At 42.9% G+C, this 20,432-nt stretch overlaps 1 protein-coding gene across 2 annotated transcripts in view; it reads right to left on the bottom strand.

The window, feature by feature from the left end:
* LOC136877457 (alpha-tocopherol transfer protein-like) overlaps positions 1 to 20,432 on the bottom strand; it is a 307,632-nt gene that overhangs the window by 190,738 nt on the left and 96,462 nt on the right. For both annotated transcript variants that reach the window (XM_067151512.2, XM_068228651.1), the window contains exon 2: positions 6,960 to 7,174. In XM_067151512.2, coding sequence (XP_067007613.1) covers positions 6,960 to 7,152 — 193 coding nt within the window. In that variant the 5' untranslated portion in view covers positions 7,153 to 7,174. The remainder of the gene's footprint in view (positions 1 to 6,959; positions 7,175 to 20,432) is intronic.

The raw sequence follows: 20,432 nt of genomic DNA, 5'->3' as shown, positions 1-20,432 counted from the left end.
CCATTCCCTTACCCCCCCATCAACAGCACGTGGCAACCCATCCAACTCCTGACCACGCCCAATGTTGCTTAACTTCGGAGATCTCACGGGATCCGGTGTTTCAGCACGGCTACGGCCGTTGGCTTACGACACATAGTACTTAGTAAATTAAATTTAGAAAACGCTTTGGAGTAAAGTTTTGGTTATCTTAACTTTTTTTTTTTTTTTTTTTGCTAGGGGCTTTACGTCGCACCGACACAGATAGGTCTTATGGCGACGATGGGATAGGAAAGGCCTAGGAGTTGGAAGGAAGCGGCCGTGGCCTTAATTAAGGTACAGCCCCAGCATTTGCCTGGTGTGAAAATGGGAAACCACGGAAAACCATCTTCAGGGCTGCCGATAGTGGGATTCGAACCTACTATCTCCCGGATGCAAGCTCACAGCCGCGCGCCTCTACGCGCACGGCCAACTCGCCCGGTGGTTATCTTAACTGAAGCAGTCACTGCCACATGGACTTGAACTTTAATCGGTTGCTCTAGTGGAAAATATAGCATCCGTTTGAGAAGCCATTTTTCGTGAACAGTCGAGATGTTCTTCTGAAGATGCAGAGCAAGTTCTCTGCGAAACGTATAGAATTTCACCTTATTTTCTTGACACGACATAAGCCCAAAAGCCTATATCATGTATATAAGTACGGGCCGTGAAAGCATCAATGGCGACATTTGAGGATATTTAAATGCAATAACTCCACGTGAGTGGTTTCTGACACGTTAAAGAACTCCAGAAGGACAGAAATGCGACACTTCATATTCTTTCAGACCGTTAACAGAACGAATGTTGAACAAGTATTATATTATTATTATTATTATTATTATTATTATTATTATTATTATTATTATTATTATTATTATTATTATTATTATTATTCCGCTCGGTGGCTCCCTGGTCAATGTACCAGCCTTCGGTTCTGAAGGCTTATGGTTAGTTCCTATGGCTTGGAGACTGGATATTTTTTCATATTAATACATTCCCATTACACTACCAGCTACTAAAGAAACGCGCAATACTGAATACATCCCTCCATATAGGGTTGGCGTTAGGACGGGTGTCCGGTCGTAAAACGAGGCAAAATCCAGGGATATCATCATCGCCATTCCTATTTTTCAAGAATTTAATTGTGCAACTGTCTACCTGCGTATCGTAACTGTTAGCACTATTAGCTCTCATACTCAGAGGGCCGTGTTCGATTCCTGGTACCGTCAGAAATTTAAGATTGGCAGTAGTGCTGGTATGTGGTTAAAAAGAAACATGCAGCTCAGCTCACCTTCACTGGCAGTGCGGCTAAAAAGGAGCTGCACCACCTTGGGACGAGCACATGAATTTATGCTTATTACGCAACTCTCGACAACGGACATAACACCTCTTAATGATTTTTTTATTTTTTTTAATTTTTTTGTAGCGTGTTTCATCCTCTACTTTTTCCCCGAGAAAATTCAGGCTGACTACACGTCTTGATTGAGAGATGATCATTTTAATGATTATAGACAAAAAGTGTCTCGTGCTGTGTTCTTCGCCCTTGGAAAACTGCCAACACTTCCACGCTGGATTAAAAGTCAACTTCCTCGAGACATTTTACTTTCACCAAGAGAAGAATCTGAACATGATCAATGAGTGTTCGTGTTAATAAGTTTATTAATTCCATATCACAATTTGTTTTACGTCGCACCGACACAGGTCTTATGGCGAGGACAGGACCGGAAGGCCTAGGAGTGGGAAGGAAACGGCCGTAACCTTAATTGAGGTACAGCCCCAGCATTTGCCTGGTGCGAAAATGGGAAACCACGGAAAACCATCTTCAGGGCTGCCGACAGTGGGGCTCGAACCCCCCATCTCCCAGATGCAAGCTCACAGCTGCGTGCCCCTAACCGCACGGCCAACTCGCCTGGTAGTTTATTAATTTCAATTCGTGTGCTTTTGCTCAGTTCTTCTCTTAATCAACTGCCAATTTAATTCTTAATAAAGGATTCAGTATAACAAATATTGCAGGGTTTGTGAACAATTGTTTTTTAATGTGTGTGTGTCTCTCTGTTTCAGCTCTTTTTTATTAGAAAACTGCTCACTTGTATAGTTACAGAAGGATTTATAGGATATCGACTTCAAATCGCGTCATCAGTAAGCAACTGCTTTTGCCTTGTATTCATATGTACAAGTAACAACATTTTTGTCTGATGTTTATTTTTTCTCTCTTGTCAACAGTAATCTGATATTGCATATACCTATGCAGAACGATTAAATACCACATGTAATAAAAATTGATTATGGAGTTTGATTAGTTTCACCTATGCAGAGAGTAGCTAAGTGGTCAAATATCACAAAATATTGAATTATAGTAACGGTAACCGTTTATTATTCAAGATAAGGTTAGCACACAATACCTTCTCTTGTGGTACATTTCTTGAGTGACAATGTACTTCACTCGTGTACTATATGTTAAGAAGGCTATGTAAATTACTGGCCTGGATCTCCAATACAGAATTTGCATTGAATGGAGGGAATGAACAAACATTTGTTTTCAGTCCTTTATCGAGTAGTTTAAAGTATGTCTAAATACTGCTAGTCATTCAGGAAAGGAAGTAGACAACGGTATTCCATTTTCCTTACAAGACAAACCTCCTATCTTAGTATCAGCAGCAAAACTGGATAACATACACAAGACATTTCGCTGGCTTAATGTTACTACATTAACTATCTTCTTGTACTTTCGTACAAGGTCATTAATAATACTGTAGCATCGCTTACACGAACCTAGCATCAACTGAGATAATAATAATAATAATAATAATAATAATAATAATAATAATAATAATAATAATAATAATATATCATATCACATCACATCATATCTTATATCATATTATCTTCTTTCTTTCTTTCTTTCTTTCTTTCTTTCTTTCTTAATCCGTTATCGGTCCAGGGGGGGTTTATCCCTCGGACTCAGCGAGGGATCCCACCTATGTCGCCTCAAGGGCAGTGTCCTGGATCGTGAGACTTTGGGTCGGGGATACAACAACTGGAAAGGAGGACTAGTATCTCGCCCAGGTCGCCTTACCTGCTATGCTGAACAGGGGCATTATGGAGGGATGGGAAGATTGAAAGGGATAGACAAAGAAGAGGGAAGGAAGAGGCCGTGGCCTTAAGTTAGGTACCAACCCGGCATTTGCCTGGAGAAAAAGTGGGGAAGCACGGAAAAACCACATCGAGGATAGCTGAGGTGGGAATCGAACCCCCCTCTACTCAGCTGACCTCCCGAGGCTGAGTGGACCCCGTTCAAGCCCTCGTACCAATTTTCAAATTTAGTGGCATACCGGGAATCGAACCCGGGGCTCCGGGGGTGGCAACTAATCACACTAACCACTCTAACCACTAAACCACGGAGGTGGACTGTTAATTATTAATGTTTTTTTAAATCTTACAACATTAATTGTAACAAAATCTCACTTTAGAACTTTTTTCTTTCTTGCCAGCTAAATCAAAGTCGCTTTGTACTGATCGAATTTTGCGTTGAAAGTTGTTCTGTAGGCAACTAACTCGAAGTCGTTTGTCGTTTCTATATCGACAATTAAGTCCGGAGCTTCCGGCATGCTATGAGTGACGAATCAGAAATAAACTGTAAATGGACTGGCTTCATATTTAGCAGCAATTTAAGGAGTAATTTAACGTTAGTTATGGTGGCTGAAGTTTGAGAAAATTCTTGGAAATTCAGGCAAATAAAAATAACTTTAACAGGACTGATCCCTCACCCACCCAAACAGAAAAATTATTAAGGCCACTGCCTATTGTTCCACTAAGTGGGGACAGTTCTCCTGCTCCACAACATGTCAAGGATGTACCGTAGTAGACAGTGGCATGCACTAAGCTCGCTTGGCTATTGGCTTAGATTTACTCTACCATCCACTCACTCCGTACCGGACAGACGTGAAAGGCATGACGGTCATAGTCCTGTCAAATTGTTTCATCACTATTATTCAAAATTATACTCCCGTAACCACGATGAGACATTTTCGAAGTTCTCGTAGAAACGGACATGTTGTAACTTCTTTCTTTACAGCCGAGGACTTGAAATTTTATACTTCGAAGCCCAACCCACCCCTCCAATCCTTAGCATTCTAGGCCTAGAAAGAGAGAAATACATTTATTTCTGCTCCCCTATTTGGAGGCTGCCAAAGAGGCAAAGCTTACATGAAAAGTTGATTAATAACTACAAGGCTCGTATAAAATATTCTATAAATGATTGGAATACCATATTAAAGCCTACTTATTACTTAATAAAAATCGTATCAGTCAATAATTTTGAAATCCACGAGGAATTCCTTATAGGACAAATATACAGCTAAGAGTATACATTATGTTTTACTATTGCTAACGATCCTTTCAGGGATGCTAACTCAATGTCCTTAATAAATTGGCTATCCAAATTAAATTTCTTACAAAAGTTGTGAAATGTGTGAGAAATGGTGCCTCCTGCTCCTGTTCTTAATAGACCCCAAAATTAGAACCGAGGCATCATCCACTCAACCACATGATGTACACAAGGAGAAATTAGCTGAATGTACTGCTTTTCGTCTCTGGTTGTAGTATAGGAATTGAGTTTTTTGGTATTCATACTTCTCACGGCGCTTTATTCTATCTCTGTTGGTCGCCCTTCCTAGATTGCGTAAATTTACGTTGATTGTTAAGTAACTTTTTCTCTGCCGTATCTCATAAAATTTAACTGCAGGGTGTTTTGGACCGAGAAGCTGACGCACGGCTTTGGATAAGAATTCCATGAATTCTTTGACGTGATTACAGAAGTCATCGTAATCACCGATATTCTGGAATTCCAACTTAAATTTTTGCATCGTTCTTTGTATGTCTGTGTGTTTTGATTTTGGATCAACGTACTGTGATTCGTTATGTCTGGCGTGTTAATATTTTCGTTAACATTACCTGGAAGCAAGATATTAGTATCATATGAAAGGGGTGCACGACCACTTCTCGCTGATTTCCATTCGGGCTGCTTAGCTAACAATGCAGGTCTATGTCCTTGTGGATGAGGTCGCCTAATGCGGATGCTCTCTCCTAGCTTCCCTTTTATAGAGTTTACCACAATGTGGACAGGCTTTGGTGTTAACAACTTCATCGGTGTTAACCTGAGTCGGTGTGTTAGGTGATTCTTCCAAGGGTTCCATTTCAGGATATTATAGCACCCTTATTCGCAAGAACGGAATTGAATTCATGACTGTTTAGACCAGGATACCTTATGATCGTCCAAATTAAGGTCCGTGAGTCAGATGACATTCCACTCAAGCATGGAGAGCATTCAAATAATATAACTATTCAGAATAGACCTATGAACCTTCGTGCGTCAGACGGCTACGCGCCGGCCTTTCACCGCTAGGTTCCGTGATTCAACTCCCGGTCACTCCATGCCAGATTTGTGCTGGACAAAGAGAAGGCGGGACAGAATGTTCTGCGGGTACTCTGGTTTTACCTGCCATCTTTCATTCAGCAACACTCCAGTATCATTTCATTTCATCTGTCAGTCATTAATCATTGCCCCCAGACGAGTACGACAGGCTTCGGCAGTCGGCACAGCCGCTGGATGGGGGCTTCATTCATTCCATTCCTGACCTGCTCGATTGACTGGAAACAGGCTGTGGATTTTTATTCAGTATAGACTTATTATTCATTTTGTAGAATGAAAAAAATGTAGACTAAGCAGGAGATCCAGTTTCATCTCTTGGTTTAGTCATTTACTTCGATTCATGACTGTTTAGACCAGGATACCTTATCCAGTCGACTCTAACCGCCAGCCAATAAATTGTTTCCGTACGTTGTACTTCAGGGCTGCCGACAGTGGGGTTCGAACTCACTATCTCTCGAATGCAAGCCCACAGCTGCGCGACTCTAACCGCACGGCCAATTCGCTCGGTTATAATTGGTTTCAAAGGCAGGAGAGGATAGAGAATTGTCAGAATACCAACGTGGAGTGTCGAAAGGTTTAACGCCGACGTCTCATAGCTAAGGCGGCCGAGGCTACTTAAGGAGTTCTGCGCTTCTGAAGCCCCAGCCAAGCACGTCTATTGCCCCATTCATGAAATCTGAACTTACGAACTTCATTGTAATATATTTCGATCTACCCATCGAAGCCCCCGTGACTCTGAAAGCTTAGATTTAACTTTCGCGCTTAATAATGTTTTACTATACGGCAGACTCAGACGGTTCAGGCAATGTTCTGACCCCAACTTGGCAGGTTCCATTCTGGCTTACTGCGATAGTATTTGGAGATGCTCAAATACGTCAGTCTCATGTCGGTAGATTTACTGGCACGTAAAGGAACTCCTGCGGCACAAAATTCCGGCACCTCGGCCTCTCCGAAACCCGTCAAAAGTAGTTAGTGGGACGCAAAACCAACAAGATTATTATCTCTTACTAAACGCATCTTGCTTCTCATATCACAGATTTGCTGTATATCGACTGTCTTGCAGATGTGTAAAGTTGCTTAAAATTTACAAAGAAAATGCCGTCAATATAAAATCAAACCCACACTGACTAGATACTTATTTCGACAACACCTATACGCAGTAAGTACTCTACGTCGAAACTAGCGATCGTAACCCTGACAGTCCCGCTAGACTTTTTTTTAAACTTAAACTTCGTTTACTTCTTGTTCAAGCAAACTCGTGCCCTCGTTCCGATGTTGTGCTATTCAGTCACACTCCCAATGGAGGGAGCTGCTTGTACATTTTTAACCACATACCAGTCTTCCTGTCATTCTTAAATCTCTGACAGTACTCAGAAATGAACCCAGACCTCCGAGGACGGCAACTAACAACGCTAACCGTTACGCTACGGAGGCGAACTTGTTCAAGTGGTTGTAATAGAAACTTAAGATTCACTGTAATTGCTCGTAAATGAAAGTATGTAAGTCCTATTCTTACCTTTGAGAAGATCTCTGAACTCATCCATAGCATCTTTGACGACATCGGGTATTTCTCTTAGTTCCCGGCTGGCCGTTTCTCTGAATTCATCACCCATCTCGATGCACTCAAAGCGTAGTTCGTATTTACCCATGGGCAGAGACGCAGGTTGAATACCCAAGGGCAGTCGGTCGGGGATGGGCGAGTCGGCCATGTTGATCTCGCCAGATACAGTACTGAAAAATAGAAGCAAAAGAACAGGTTACTTTTTTAGATACCACTTCGAAGTGACAGCGAAGATTCCGTAGAATGCAAAATAACTCAAAGTGCTACTGACGAAAAGTAAGTAAGCTCGTCGGACAAAAAGTTAGTCACCCCAGTGCGCACGCACAGATTCATCGTTAAGCCTGCACAGATGGCGCAACGAACGAGTGCACGCGCACTGCCTCTACGTGAGCATAAGACAGTAGCGATCAGTAGGGATGAGCTTGAGCCCGGCTCGAGCTGCTCGAACAGATGACTTCAGCGTTCGAGCTCTTGTGCGCGCCGCCACCTAGCGCCTTGCTCTTACGAATACCCAGAAAACTTGAGAAGGACGTGTAAGAGTATTATGCTTGACAGTACGGGTTCGTCCTTTGTTTACTTTTACGTCCGTGTCTTTTGTTGTACATAATATAACTTCGACCCATATCTGTATATTGGAGACAGTCAAAATTTGTGTTTGTGCGATGATTCGTTACAAATTCCTCCATCAGAATAAACCAATTGTCTACTAAAATGTGTTGCCTGGGCCTTATAATAAATTCAGAAAATTGAAACGATTACACGTGTCAAAATAGTTACATATTTGAGTGGTTATATATAAGACTAAAAATGTATGATATTTTGTCTTCAGCTGTTGGCACATTTGCCGGTCGGTTCCATGACTAAATGGTTAGCGTGTAGGTCTTTGATCAAAGGGGCCCCGGGTTCGATTGCCGGCAGGGTCAGAATTTTTTACACCATGAGATGGTGTCTGTTTTATCTGTTCCGGATGAGCTCGAAAACTACTGGACGGATTGACCTGAACCTTGGTAAAGGATACAGCTTGAAATCTCGAGTCACTTTTGATTTTCGTATATATATTTCATGCAATTAGACAGTAACATTGCTCCATAATAATATTTATAAATGTATTTGTGTACACGATTGATGAGATGTCAATCGTTTCTTACTCAAATTCTTCCTTACGAGCAAAAAGGTCATTCTTCCCAAGGAGTGTATTCAAACCCCCCAACATTGAGGACGAAGCAGATCCTCGCCTGCGGCGTTACACAGCTGTCTTAGCCGTCCAAAGCATGACATTGTACGAATAATATTACCGTATTCACAATTTTGCGTCAAACGTGCGGTTGTTACAAGATTCACAAACACTGCCTTGGGAGGAAACACTTCCTGTAATATGCGGAGAATATTACGGAATTACGGATACCGGTACATGCTTTGTCCTTTTCATAGCATATTATCATAAGCTAAGCCTTCTAATTTTATGGGCGCGTAGAGGCGCATGGCTGTGAGCTTGCATCCTGGAGATAGTAGGTTCGAATCCCACTATCGGCAGCCCTGAAGATGGTTTTCCGTGGTTTCCCATTTTCACACCAGGCAAATGCTGGGGCTGTACCTTAATTAAGGCCACGGCCGCTTCCTTCCAACTCCTAGGCCTTTCCTATCCCATCGTCGCCATAAGACCTATCTGTGTCGGTGCGACGTAAAGACCATAGCTAATTTTATGGGCAATTGCCCATAAGATATACGTCAGGGGCTGCCCTGGCCGAGGCGGTAAAGGCGTGCTCGGTTCGCCCGGAAGGACGTGGGTTTGAATCCCCGCCAGGAAGTCGTAAAATTTAAGAAAAGAGATTTCCACTTCCGGAGGTGCATATGGCCCTGAGTTTCACTCAGCCTACACCAAAAATGAGTACCAGGTTAATTCCTGGGGGCAAAGGCGGCCGGGCGTAGAGCTAACCACTCTACCGCATCACGTGCCGAGGTTAACAATGGTGGAAGCCTTTACCTTCCACTCCTCCAAGGGCCTTCATGGCCTGTACGGAGGTGACTTTGCTTTGCTATAAGATATACGTCAATGACTGAATGTAATAATATATGACAGCACGCACCTTCGTTATCAGTATCATAGGAGAACGGTGAACGATGCTTCACTTCATATGTTATTTGCTTATCTGCATGTTCGCCCTGTAGCCCGAGTTAGACTTCGCCTTCGGTCATGTAACTGCTCGAGCTTGCTTCGAACAGGCTCGAATCTCGGTGCGTATCGGGTCGGCTCGATCCCACCACTAGCGATCAGTGAGAAATCGGTGTTTCAAGCGGACGGTGTATGTCAACATGGGTAGGTGTAAGGATGTGACAGAGTGGTAAAAAGGGGCAATCGTGCTTGGCCGTGCCTATGGCCATACGGTGTGTGAAGTTATTGCATTTGTTGGTTTTCCGCAGCGGACTGTTCAACGTGTCTACAAGCAGTGGTGTACTTACTACACATGGCCACGAAACACGACGTCAGAATTGTGGTCGGAAAAAAGATCCTGACTGAGAGGGACCGGAGACGCGTTTTACGGCCTGTGGACCAAAATCACTTTCAAACCCGACAGAAAGTGCTGCAGTCATTGAATGAAGGTCCACCCCAACTTGTTAGCCAGAGAACACTGCGACGGGAACTGCATACAATGAACATTTGAAGTCCATCACCTTGCAAGAGGCTCTTGTTCACACAGGCACATAAAGATCCTGATTGAGAGGTGATTTTTCAGGCACAATGAGCTAGAAATCATTGAACGTGGACAGTAGCTGACTGGCGGAACGAAATTTGGTCTGCCGATTCACGTTTTGCCTATATTCCAATGACGCACGTCGTCGAGTACACCGAAGGTCAAATCAATCATTTCACCCTGGAAGTGTGCAAGATCAGGTTCAAGCCGGAGATGGGTCTGTGCTTTTTCGGGGGTGTTTGTCGTATCATGGATTGGACCCGTTCACTTTGGGTGACCACCAACATGAACCAGCATGTTTATTTAAACATTCTGGACGATAAGGTGTTGCCTTTCAGTCAATATCTGCATGATGGGTATGCTATTGATAAATCGATTTTTCAAGATGACAACAGCAAAGCTCCTCGGATTGGACGCATATGTGACTGATTTTATGACACTCCCCCACCCTAGTACATCTCGAATGGCCTGCAGAATCACCTGACTTCAAGCCCATTGAAAATCGCTGGAATGGGTTGGAACAGCGGGTAAAACGCAGAGATAAGCATAAGCAATTTGGTGGAATTGCGCGATCAATTCCTCAGCGAGTGGTTTAACCTGGATGCGACATACCTGCACAACCTTGTGGACTCACTTCTTAACAGAATCCACGCGGTTATCAAGTCCAGGGGCGAAGTTACAGGGTATTAAATCATGCTTGTAATGATTTATCCAGGTATGATTAATTTTTGTCCGCCTCTGTGGTGTAGTGGTTAGCGTGATTAGCTGCCACCCCCGGAGGCCCGGGTTCGATTCCCGGCTCTGCCACGAAATTTGAAAAGTGGTATGAGGGCTGGAACGGGGTCCACTCAGCCTCGGGAGGTCAACTGAGTAGAGGTGGGTTCGAATCCCACCTCAGCCATCCTCGAAGTGGTTTTCCGTGGTTTCCCACTTCTCCTCCAGGCGAATGCCGGGATGGTACCTAACATAAGGCCACGGCCGCTTCCTTCCCTCTTCCTTGCCTATCCCTTCCAATCTTCCCATCCCTCCACAAGGCCCCTGTTCAGCATAGCAGGTGAGGCCGCCTGGGCGAGGTACTTGTCATTCTCCCCAGTTGTATCCCCGACCAAGAGTCTGAAGCTCCAGGACACTGCCCTGGCGGTAGAGGTGGGATCCCTCGCTGTGTCCGAGGGTAAAGCCGACCCTGGAGGGTAAACAGATGATGATGATGATGATGATGATTAATTTTTGTCCGATGAGCTTTTTTTAGAAACCACACTCCCCGATTCTTTGACAATATTCTCGTGAATAATTATGAGTGATCATTATACTTTATGAAGTATTCAGCGATTGTCTGCACTGTGGATGTTCAGTTTTATCTTGAAGTTTGGAATTCGTTTCGCTCGCTAAATGGCATTTCTGGAAGGCTCGAGACTCAACCAATCGCAAGCCTAATTGGAATACCAAATGAATCCGATGCATGTTTGCTGGATGCAGTAGGTTCACATTGGTTTCTAGCAAAAAAAAAAAAAAGTGTTACAAAGATTTCCACAGTGTTCTTAAAGTGAGAGAACCATTGAAATAACAGGATTAGGCCTAATTATGGGTTCATGTAGGGCAGTTTTATCAGTGAATAAACACAAACCATGTGTCGAATTTATTTGCAGCCAAAAAGTGGAAAGGAAAGAGAAGGTACTTGTCTGTGTACTTATTGTATAGAATAAAATACCGATTGTGAAACGAATTTTTATCCACTGCCGAGACTGAAGAACCTAACGGTTATAAAAATTGGATATATGCAACATACAAACATTTCCCTACGCTCTTTAACCAACCGACATAAATCATGACCCATTGAAGAATTCAAAGAAATATTATCAAATTGTCAGAATAAAATATAATGCATTTAACCTTTTCAGTACCATGTTTTGTTCATCCTTATGCATACACATTCCGGGTTTTTCTGAATGCTTTAGCAATGGCTGAAATGAGCTAAGTAGTTGAAAACATATTACCAATATTTTCAAAGTTATTGAACAACCACGGAAGGAAAAGAGTAATAACTGTTACTTCTTCCCTTTTTCTCCGGAACTGAACAACTGTGTAATCAGTTTCCACGGATTAATTCACTGCAAAATCACTTCCTTCGTCATAAAAACAAAAGAGGAAGCTCTATGCTGTATTTATAGACTTCGCAAAAGCATTTGACTCAATAGGAGCATCATATTGACTAAAATAGAAAATATCGTCTGAGAACATTACATCTTAAGACCACTTAGATATACCTTATCAGACAATTATGTATGTACATACGATAACTTGTCAACTTTGAAACCTGTTCTGCAAACTGTAGGAGTACTCCAAGGTGACCCCATCAGTCCACTATTATTCAGTATTGGAACCTATGATGTAGTGAAGGCCTGTGTCACAGACCAAGTCAAGATATTAATTTATGCAGATGACATTGTGTTATTTTCTCAGAACCGAGACTAACTGGAAGAACCATTGGAAAGGATAACGAAATGATCCAAAGAATCAACTAAACGAAAACAAGACTGTAGCTATGGTATTCAGAAGAGGAGGTAGACTCTCAGGTAAAAAAAAAAAAAAAATCTTAAACATGTGATTACTCAAACATAAACATAGTCAACAAATGTAAGTATTTGGGAGTTGCCTTACAGTCACATGCAACGGTATTTGCAGTTCATATTAAAGATAGAAGCATTGTTGGATTAATGGCAATTAACGACATTAGATACATAAACCAGATTTCTCTAAAAACAGCTATGACTTTATTCAAGATAAAAATAACCCTTGTAGTTACTATGGACTTGAAGGAACTGGACAAGACAACTCACTTGAAACGAGTGTTGGGTGTGTCCAAATTCGCTCCGTCAAGTTCGATACAGTAGAAGTCCGATAGTCCGGCACGTTCGGGACCGGCCCGGTGCCGGATTACCGAAAATGCCGGACTATCGGGCGGTATCTCTTACTACGATATAGGTTAAGGCGTACAGCGAAAACAGCTGTAACACGGCGTTTTGCAGTAAAATGTTGATCAGCTGAATCATAAGTTTAATAAATTTAGCTCAAAATTACGGCAGCACCAAATTTTTATTCAACACATTCAGTTTACATACATGTACAATATTTTGGGTGACTTAAAAGCATCTCGAATATCTTTTTGTTTTCGAGATCGTCGTCGCTTGGCATAAAATTTATTTCTGATGATATGTAAATCAATAAGTTCAATGGCATTATAATTAGTATTACACTCAGGAAAAGTGAAGAATTTATTTAGGGACTCTGCGGCTTCTGCAGAGCTGATTCTCTTTTCTTCGGTTTCCTCAATGAACTGAACCTGTGTGTGGTGACAGCCAACAATGCCGATTTTGTCTAACAATAGCAGACGCGTAGTGGACACTTCCGGGTGGTTTCGAACCGCGCTGTGCGCTTTAACTGACAAAAACGTAAAAAAAAGTATTCTAGAATGGTGCCGGACCATCGGGCGTTCCGGACTGTTTGATGCCGGACTAATGGAATTCTACTGTATATGAAATGGCAAAAGAGACGTTCTTTATTCAAAACCTACTATCTCAGGTAAAGCTTCCCTACACAACGGGCTATGGGGAAGTCTTAAATGAAATGAAGCAGTAGAAATACGGGACGACTTCTATGTCGCTGATGCTCTAACAATGACAGAGTGGACAAATAGTGGATACAAACTGAGACACGCAGTAACTGTAACTCGTTTTGCCATACATGGATTTCATCATAAGGTTTGCCAACTCAAGAAGAATCATCTACCGGATACACAGTGTATATGTAAGCCTATATGGTGTTATCGGCAGTGTGACAGATACCATGCTCTCTGACTGAACTAAGCACAGATTGAATATGTGCACAAGTACCTGTAAATCTGTATGGTTCATTGTGTCACTAAACACTTTATATATATGGCCATTGGCTGCAATAAGACTTTTTTAAATCATACTTATCATTCGTGACAATATCCAAAATATCATCCTCCATTATGCTTTCATTACGTCTGGGTAGAGAGACGTGTAGGAAGACAAGACAGCAGTCAACGTTAAACACAAGGCAGAGAATTATGGTAAAAATATTTTAAAGTAATGAATACCCGTAGAATCGCCTATCGCTTTTACAGGGCACTACCCATCTCCGTGGCTAAATGGTTAGCATGCTGGCCTTTGCACAAGGAATCCCAGGTCTATCCCGGCCGTGTCGGAGATTTTAACCTTCATTAGTTAATTCTTCCGACTTGAGGACTGGGTGTTTGTGCCTTCTTTAGTATTAGATTTCATCGTAATTAAGGCCCCCTATCCTCACAGACGCTCAGGTCATCTATGAACGAAAACTCGAAAGACCTGAATCAGGCCTCTTCGGAGGCCATACGGTAATATTATTATTATTATTAATAATTAATAATTATTAATAATAATAATAATAATAATAATAATAATAATAATAATCACAGGGCACTGTCAAATGATAACACGTCTTGTTGAACAACGCAACTGCAGCGTCAGACTAAACTCGGGACTGGGATAGAGTGTGACATTTGAAATCCTGCTTAACTTGTAGCTGGGACGGTGGAAAATGTGATGAGTTCCGAGTTAACTTGGGCGTGGGATGGAAAATATTAAGGGTTAATGATCTGTGATAGTTAGGCTCTGGTGAGTACCCGATGTTTTGATTCATGAAAGCAAGCGTTAAGGACCTCGCATGCCTGTTTACCTAGACTGGCTCCCATCTCTTGGAACGTTTACCAGTCTTCCTTCGTAATGGCGTGTCGAACAGTGTCTGGAGGGGACAACGGGGTAACATTACTGTACCCTTCATTGGCGAGATTTGTAGGCCAAACGAAGTGCTTTGTGAAACTTCACCCGGTGTATTTACCTACACTTATTTAACTTTAACATAGGCTTTCACTTTTCTCACTTTAACTTTGATCATTAACTACTAAAGGCGGTCCGGTTCCTTGGACGGATGGTCAATGTCAGGGCCTTCGGTTTATAGGATCCTCACTTCAATTCATGCCCTTTTATCCGCATCTGGTTAATTTCTCTGCCGCTGGGACGGGGTATTTGTGGTTTTTTTTTTGCTAGTTGCTTTACGTCGCACCGACACAGATAGGTCTTATGGCGACGATAGGACAGGAATGGGCTAGGAGTGGGAAGGAAGCGGCCGTGGCCTTAATTAAGGTACAGCCCCAGCATTTGCCTGGTGTGAAAATGGGAAACCACGGAAAACCATTTTCAGGGCTGCCGACAGTGGGGTTCGAACCTACTATCTCCCGAATACTGGACACTGCCCGCACTTAAACGACTGCAGCTATCGAACTCGGTGGGTATTTGTGTTTGTCTCAATATACACCTCTTCATAATACAAACAGCACACCAGACAACAAACCACCACAGAAACACGCAACAATGAACACATTCCTTCACAGAGTGTTCGCTTCGGAAAGGGCATCTAGTCGTGAAACAGGTTCTAGTCCACATGAGCGCGATAATTCGTACCTACAATCCCACCAGTGTGTGGGAAGAGCGAAGGAACTGATAAAGCCCACATTTAAATATGTTTTAACGAGGACGTTGGATGAAGGAGTGTGATTTCCATGTACTGTAATTTAAATTTCACTCGTAACAATGTATTTTATATAACCTTTTAAATGTGTCACGGGTAACCTAACAATTTATAATATTGTGCTACAAAAACAATTTACGAATATCAGCTGATGGTTGCTGGTTATAAAAGCTTCATACTGTAACATTTTCAATTACCAAATAAATAATCAGCTTACATGTAGAGGGAACTGAAGTACTGTAGGTAAGAGTGTAATGGCTGGTCCACACAAAAGTTAAATAACAATGTTTTTGAAAATATTTCTCAACACAGTTAATAAACTTTTGTTAACAGACTTCTTCAACATTATGTCCACACCAGAAAAGTTGTTTGTAAAGTTACGATGCATAAGGTCAGGAAGAAGGAAATAGACGCAAAGTGTGGCAAAATAAAAATATTGGAAAGGCGTTTAGAATTAAATTAAGTTTGGAAAGAACCCTTATGTCAGAACTTTTAATTCATGATTCAGCAGGCTTTCAAAATTTTCTTGAGAATGTTCCCAAATGACTTTCAGTTCGTGTTGACAATAATTGGGCCTGAAATTGCAAGAAATGTTACAAATTATCGAAAAGCCGGCTCCGCTAATGATAGGCTATTTTTCATAGGTAAAACTTTAAGATTCCTAGCAATCGGTGACTTGGACATTTCACTTACATATTTGTCTAGATTAACAAGAAAGCAATTTCAATTATTGTGCCTGAGGTGTTTGAAGATTTTTCCAACATTATCAAGGAATCGGTAAGGTACGAAATTGAATCTTCATTTAACCTAGTTGGAATAGTATTATTTTGTTGACATACAAGTGATTAAGGAAGGTTAGGTTATTCAGCAAAGAGCGAAGCTGGAAATGAAACTACATCAGAACACAGCTAAAAGAATATCATACAGAATTAAAAGTACTGTATATAAGAACTTTCGCTTGCGATTTGATAGTCAATTTTTAGAAGAAATAAGGAAGCAACGTATTCCGTGCTACGAATTTGCAAGGTATAATTGCGTCCTTGCGCATGTGCGAACCGAAATATTAATGAAAACATGAAAAGTTAATGAAAAGTTTCATTCACGAAAGTTAAAGATATTTTGTTTATAAATATGCTCTAAAAGTTAACGAACACGCTATTTTGCTTATTAACAGTCAAAAATGTTCATGAACATTGTTGGGTAACAGTGTTTATTAACAAAGTTAACGGAAACATCTTGGTGTGGTCTTCTGACCTCAAATTGGTAGGTTCGATCCTGGCTCAGTCCAGTGGTATTTGAAGGTGCTCAAATAAGTCAGTCTTGTGTCTGTAGATTTAGTGGCTCATGAAAGAACTCCTACGGAACGACATTCCGGTACTTCGACGTCTTCGCAAACAGTGAAAGTAGTTAATGGAACGTAAAACCAGTAACATTATTATTATTATTATTATTATTATTATTATTATTATTATTATTATTATTATTATTATTATTTCATAGGTCTACGAATATAATTTATTATAAACAGAGGTACTCTAAGATTGACTTGCTGGCATTCGTTACAATTTTCATTAGTTTGTCATGTACTTCAATATTCTTATTTCAGTGTTTCACATGTATTATAATGGGAAAATAGTCATGAATTTCTCTTACATTTCTGTCAAAAATACGTCACAAAGGATATTATAGAACTGAAGAGGTTACTTATTTATAAGACTAAATTGGCTGCAAATAATAATTTGAAAAATATGAAAATAACTTGTCAGTGATGATTTCTACGAAAAGAAAATTGTTTAAACAAACCTCATAGGTTGGATTTTGCTGTAATATTTTGGAAAGCTTACTACAGTATTAACAATAATAATAATAATAATAATAATAATAATAATAATAATAATAATAATAATAATAATAATAATAATAATAATAATAATAATTGTACCGGTTGGTACACCTATACGCCGCACATTTGAATTTTCCGCCTTAAATTACTCCTCTACAGCTGAAACTCTGAACTTTAACAACTGAATTAATTCAACAGTTCCTCAGAACTGTGTGTATTTCGATTTGTTTTTGTTTTTTTGGTTGATCAAGAAGTGTGGACCTTCTCTGACAGATGTCTCTACTAAAAAACTATGGTCATGCACCCTGGTGCGAAGGGAAGGAACTTTTTGAAGAAATTTTGTATTCGAAAGTTTTTTTTTTTCATTTGCTATTGGCTTTACGTCGCACCGACACAGATATGTCTTATGGCGACGATGAGACAGGAAAGGGCTAGGAGTGGGAAGGAAGTGGCCGTGGCCTTAATTAAGATACAGCCCCAGCATTTGCCTGGTGTGAAATTGGGAAACCACGGAAAACCATCTTCAGGGCTGCCGACAGTGGGATTCGAACCTACTATCTCCCGAATACTGGATACTGGCCGCACTTAAGCGACTGCAGCTATCGAGCTCGGTGTATTCGAAAGTTTGTCTTTACTATTTTTTTTTTCATTTTTTTGGGTTGGCAATATTAATCTTTCTTTCCGCCAGTTTTGAACTCAGCCTTTCCCGAATTTCTTTAATTAATTTTTGACCAATAAGCTCTTTCTTCTTCGATGTTGATGTATAACTTTTAGCTACCCAATAAAGTGGAGTGGGTGTGTCTTAATTATTCATGAAAGGTCTCGAAGCTTCCACGAGGGTTTAAAAAAAACTGCTGATTTTCTCGGCCCTTCACGACAAGGACGAGCTGGCTGTCGTAGTGAAAGGACATCCTACGTGCCTCTCGCTGCGCTCTCTCTCTCCTTGCCAGGCGCTCTGTACTTTTCAAGTATCAGCCAGACACTTGTACTTATTAGTATATTTTCGAAGGAGCATTGTCTGAGCTGTAGCACTTTTCAGTGCTCGCTCTTTCTTCTGTTTCAGGATTTCTTACAGGAGGACCAGGATGGAGAAGCCGACCCTACCAGTGAGATTGGTCGACTACGACTACGAGGGAGCCGTCGGGAGGCTACTAGACGCGATCGACACGATGGATCCCCCCAGCTATGAACGCCCGGGGCTGGTGGTGTTCAACCGGCTGGGGGAGGACGACCACCAGGGGACGCTCCACGTATTCGACAACCTGAATGCGACTGCGAAGTACATCGGAGAGCCACTCCTGCCGATCATCGGCATTGTGGTTGCTACCTGGGCGATCATCATTCGTCCTAACGACGCAGCCAGCTTCAAGGTCTACGAGGAGCGCGCGTCCCAGCAGTTCAAGGTTTCCCGGCTACCAGGACTCGGGGAGCACCTGAACGTCTCGGGCTACCACGAGACAGCCACGCAGACGGAGCCAAGGACCGAGGACGACGGCGGCGCCCCCGAGCGCCGCGACGGCGCGACCCCAGTTAGAAAGCGGTACTTTACGAAGTACACGCAGACCAACAAGGCCGCCAACCAGGATCGTCGACCACCTACCAAGGCGAAGTGGTCGCAGACGCAGGCCTACCAGGAGGGGCCTGTAACCCGGACGCAAACCAGGAGAGCACCCGTGATGGTGGATGGCAGCACGGCAGTGGACAAGGACGCCCCTTGGCGTGCTGAGGCCGCCGTCCAGGTCCTGCCAGCCAACATGTCGTTCGAGATGCAGACCTCAATGTGCGCCCCACAGGACAGGGAACGCAGTCGAGTGTTAGCACTGACCGACGCCGCCGCCGTCAGCCAGGAGGAAGAAGCAGATGGCAACGCAGCAGAACCACCAATCACCCCGGGGTCACCAGGTCGGGAGGAGGGCCTCCAGGACGAGGCCTCCTCCCCAGCCGAGAAGCAGCCCCAGGGAAGAAGAAGACGACGCCGCCGCACCAGGAAGCAGAAGACGACGCTGGCTCACCAGGAGAGGACCGCCCAGCCGCAACCCAAGACTGCTCCCAAGACAGCAGCCGACCGAGGAACCAATCAAGAGAGGACCTCAGCGGGTAGCGGCAGTCAGGTGAGAGTAAAACGTCCCCCTCAGCAGCTCTTGCAGTGTTTCCGCTGTCTGAGGTGGGGCCACCGTCAGGTCAGGTGTGGGCTCGAGGTGAGGTGCAACCGCTGTGGTGGTGATCACCACTACACGGCCTGCGCAACACTTACGGAGGCGCCGGTGTGCGCCAACTGCTCGGGGGGTCACCCGGCCTCCCATCGCAGTTGCCCTATCTACCGGGCCATGGCGCGGGCAGAGAGGAAGGAGTCCTGGCGCCATGACCCACCCCCTTCCAGGAGCCCCCCGCCTCGGCGGGCTTGGCCTCATTCTCCGGGATCGGAGACTGGGTACGAGGTACCCCAAGGAGGTGGAGCCGTGCGACAGGCCCTAGTGGTACTCGACGCATGGCTTCGCAGCCGGCAAGGACCGCGCTAAGCCACAGCAGAGCCCAGATGGACTGATCCCCAGACGATGGAATGGCGAGGAATTGGTTTATGTTTTGTGCATGTTACCTGTTCGTAACTAACACAACCTCTGGTCTTTTTCCAGCCCACATCCTTGCATGTGCTATCAAAAGATGTCAGGTTTTACATGTAGGCTCTTTCTTCTTTCTGCCTATGTGGTTTTTCCCTGACCCTTCAATACCACACCTTAACACTATCCAACCAACACAAACTTGCCGTGGTAGCGAGTCTGACTCGGAAACCGGAGATACTCCTTGTATCACTTCCCACTCTACCCAGCTATCTCTTTTCTTCTTAGAAATTAATAGCATGTCGGAGGCCATGTAGATTGAGTCGATGGTCACGGTGGGGGAGCGGGCTACGGGGGCCCCCCCCGTAGTAAAAAAAAAAAAATCGGCTCTTCACCACTTCAACAACATCTTGCTTAGTGTATAGAAGCATAGCAGAGGGCGGGAAGCGCCTCTTTCTTCAGGCGGCCGTTCTTCAACAAGGTAATGGCCGTTTAACATCTTTATTTCTTGCTAGCTCAGCAGTTTAACCCTCGGGGCAGGTCCGAAACCTTTAATATGTAAACAATCCATTGAAACGTGTAAAATCTTTCCGGTATTTGTAAAATTTTCATATAACTTTAACTGTAAATCGGAGAGTGCCTTACCCTCTCGAGCTCCCCTTCATCTTGTATTTGATGTGACTACGTTTTTGTAACCGTTCTTCTATTCCTTCTTAATGTGTTAAATTTATTCTGTATACGTGTC

The sequence above is a fragment of the Anabrus simplex genome, chromosome 7 (genome assembly GCF_040414725.1).
Source record: "Anabrus simplex isolate iqAnaSimp1 chromosome 7, ASM4041472v1, whole genome shotgun sequence".
NCBI classification, from domain to species: Eukaryota; Metazoa; Arthropoda; class Insecta; order Orthoptera; family Tettigoniidae; genus Anabrus; species Anabrus simplex.
This window is presented reverse-complemented; position numbering and strand designations above follow the sequence as displayed.